Below are 2,046 nucleotides of genomic sequence, written 5' to 3'. Positions count from 1 at the left end.
GGTGAAGGGGGGCCGTTATGAACCCAACGCAATGATTTGGATACCACCAAATTGGGGGAAGGGTCAACACCATAAAGGGGACCGGGGAATACTCGGTTTCGTTGGAGGCCCCGGAGAAAAGTGGCAGGTAGTTACGTTCTCCGCTAGGGAAGCTTCTCCGCCGAGGCACTGGCCGAGGCGCGCGGGTCGGACACGGGTGGGGAGGCCCCGCCCACGAGCGGCGCTGTTGATTTCTCCGGGCAGGCTGCGCCGGGGAGGCTGGACGTTTGAGAGATGGGCCAGGTCTGGCTGCTGATAGCACACCTATGGAGACGCCTGTGTGTATGTGCCTGTGTGTGTGCTTGCGTGTTTTGTGGGCGGCTTCCGCTTCGTCACGCTGCCGACACCGCGATCGCGGCGTTTCGAGTGTGAGCAGTGCGAGCGCCTTCGTCTCTTTATGTTACTTTGAAGGCAATTCATCGTGTTCATGCGAGCAGTACGGCTCTCTACTAAAGCCGTAGCTACTACATAATTGCAATTGTACATTTTATCTCTAGGACGACAAAGAACGACGCGGCTGCGCTCACAGTCGTACCAAAGATGCTAGCAGGCCTTGGCAACGTCCAACGAACGACTGCAGAGTGGGCAAAGTGGTGCCCAAATGCCGGGCAGGTCCGGACCAACCCTCAGACAGGAGGGAGCGCCCTCCTCCGTCGCTCCGTGTGGTGTGCTCTACCTACAGGCTCAAGCGGTCATGTTTGCTCCGGCTCATCAGACTCGCTCTGCCCTCCGCAAAAGTCGTAGAGGGCAGGCGCAGCTCTTTGGAGGAAGAAGTGAGCTGCCGCAGCGCCGAAGCCCGCGTCTGGTCGCCGACAGCGCGTGCGAGCAGCAGCAGGCTTGCGGGCCGATAGATGCCTTCTTTGAGCGGCACCGCAACCTCCGAGTAGACCTGAGCGAGACAGAGGTGGAGGTGAGTCGACGGCACTGTGCTACGCGCCGATTGATGCAGCGAGCGCGGGGACTCACCTTTCGCTGAAGCAGCTCGATGGGGGTCGCGCCATCCACGCAGTCGAAGAGGTCGTCGAACTTGACGCCGGCGTGGCTGCCCTCCATGTACTCAAACGGCTCGCTCTCGTGAACCAGAAGCAGGTGGACGCGCTTGGCCAGGGCGGCCTTCACGTCGCTCGAGAGCGCAGCTATCCGCTGGTCATTCTCCGTCCAGGTGCGCTTGTCGAGGTACAGCAGCATGTGGCTGCAGGCCGTGAGGTCGGCGACGGAGGTCGTCACTTCGAGCTCTATGTCGAGGTGCCGCAGCAGGCAAGACAGCTCCTGGGTGAGCTCGAGCGCGCCGGGGTTGTGTGGGCTGGCGTAGAGTCGAAACCTCTCTCCAGCGCGGAGCCTCTGCCAGGTGAAGCCAATGCCGGCTCGCGTGTACAGGCTCATCGAAGCCGCCTCGCCAGGCTCAGCAGCAATCTGCATCATCTCGATTGCGCGCTCGAGCACCTCCGGGGAGAGACTCGCTTTCCCGTCTGCGCGACCAAGCCCCTTCTGCGCCCAAGACGGGACAGATTGCAAGATGGGCGCCTTGGGCTGAACCAGCGGTGTCACGCACGCCTGCAAAGTGACGTTCATGAAAGCTGGAACACGAGTCCACAGCAGAGGCCGGGCTGTCAGTGCAGCAAAGATGTCGGCCGTGGTCGGGACCTCTGCGCCCCAGGCCGCCAAGTCGCCGTCGAGAGCCCACCTCGAAAGGTTCAGGCAAGCTGCGTCGATCGCTGCTCCGAGCACATCTTTGTCCATGTAGACGCTGCGCTCATCGTAGACGGTGATGATGATTTTTTGCAGAGTCATCGCCCGAAGCAGTTCGCGCACGGTGTTGGGGCGCGTGAGGTAGCCGTCCGACAAAAAGACGATGAGAATCTCCGACGCAGCAACCTCGGCTGCGCCTCGCCCGGACGCCAAGTCGTCCACGTCGAGAAAGATCTTCGTGTCCGGCAACAGATTTAGCAGCCGTTCCTTCATCACTCGGACAGCATCCTGTCCGGAAAGCCACGAATGGAAAGAAAC

General features: G+C 61.1%; 1 protein-coding gene across 1 annotated transcript in view; it reads right to left on the bottom strand.

Annotated features, from left to right (window-relative positions):
* Positions 1-715: 715 nt before the first annotated feature.
* The window catches only part of EMIHUDRAFT_245059 (hypothetical protein), a gene marked incomplete at both ends in the record, with an annotated part of 3,754 nt that continues 2,423 nt past the window's right edge, over positions 716-2,046 (bottom strand). The window contains 2 exons of the mRNA XM_005768849.1: positions 716-928; positions 1,006-2,016. Of these exons, the coding sequence (XP_005768906.1) occupies positions 716-928; positions 1,006-2,016 (1,224 nt within the window). The remainder of the gene's footprint in view (positions 929-1,005; positions 2,017-2,046) is intronic.

This window comes from Emiliania huxleyi, assembly GCF_000372725.1.
Source record: "Emiliania huxleyi CCMP1516 unplaced genomic scaffold EMIHUscaffold_445, whole genome shotgun sequence".
Classification (NCBI taxonomy): domain Eukaryota; phylum Haptophyta; order Isochrysidales; family Noelaerhabdaceae; genus Emiliania; species Emiliania huxleyi.
The sequence above is the reverse complement of the archived record's forward strand: the minus strand, read 5'-3'. Positions and strand labels throughout refer to the sequence as shown.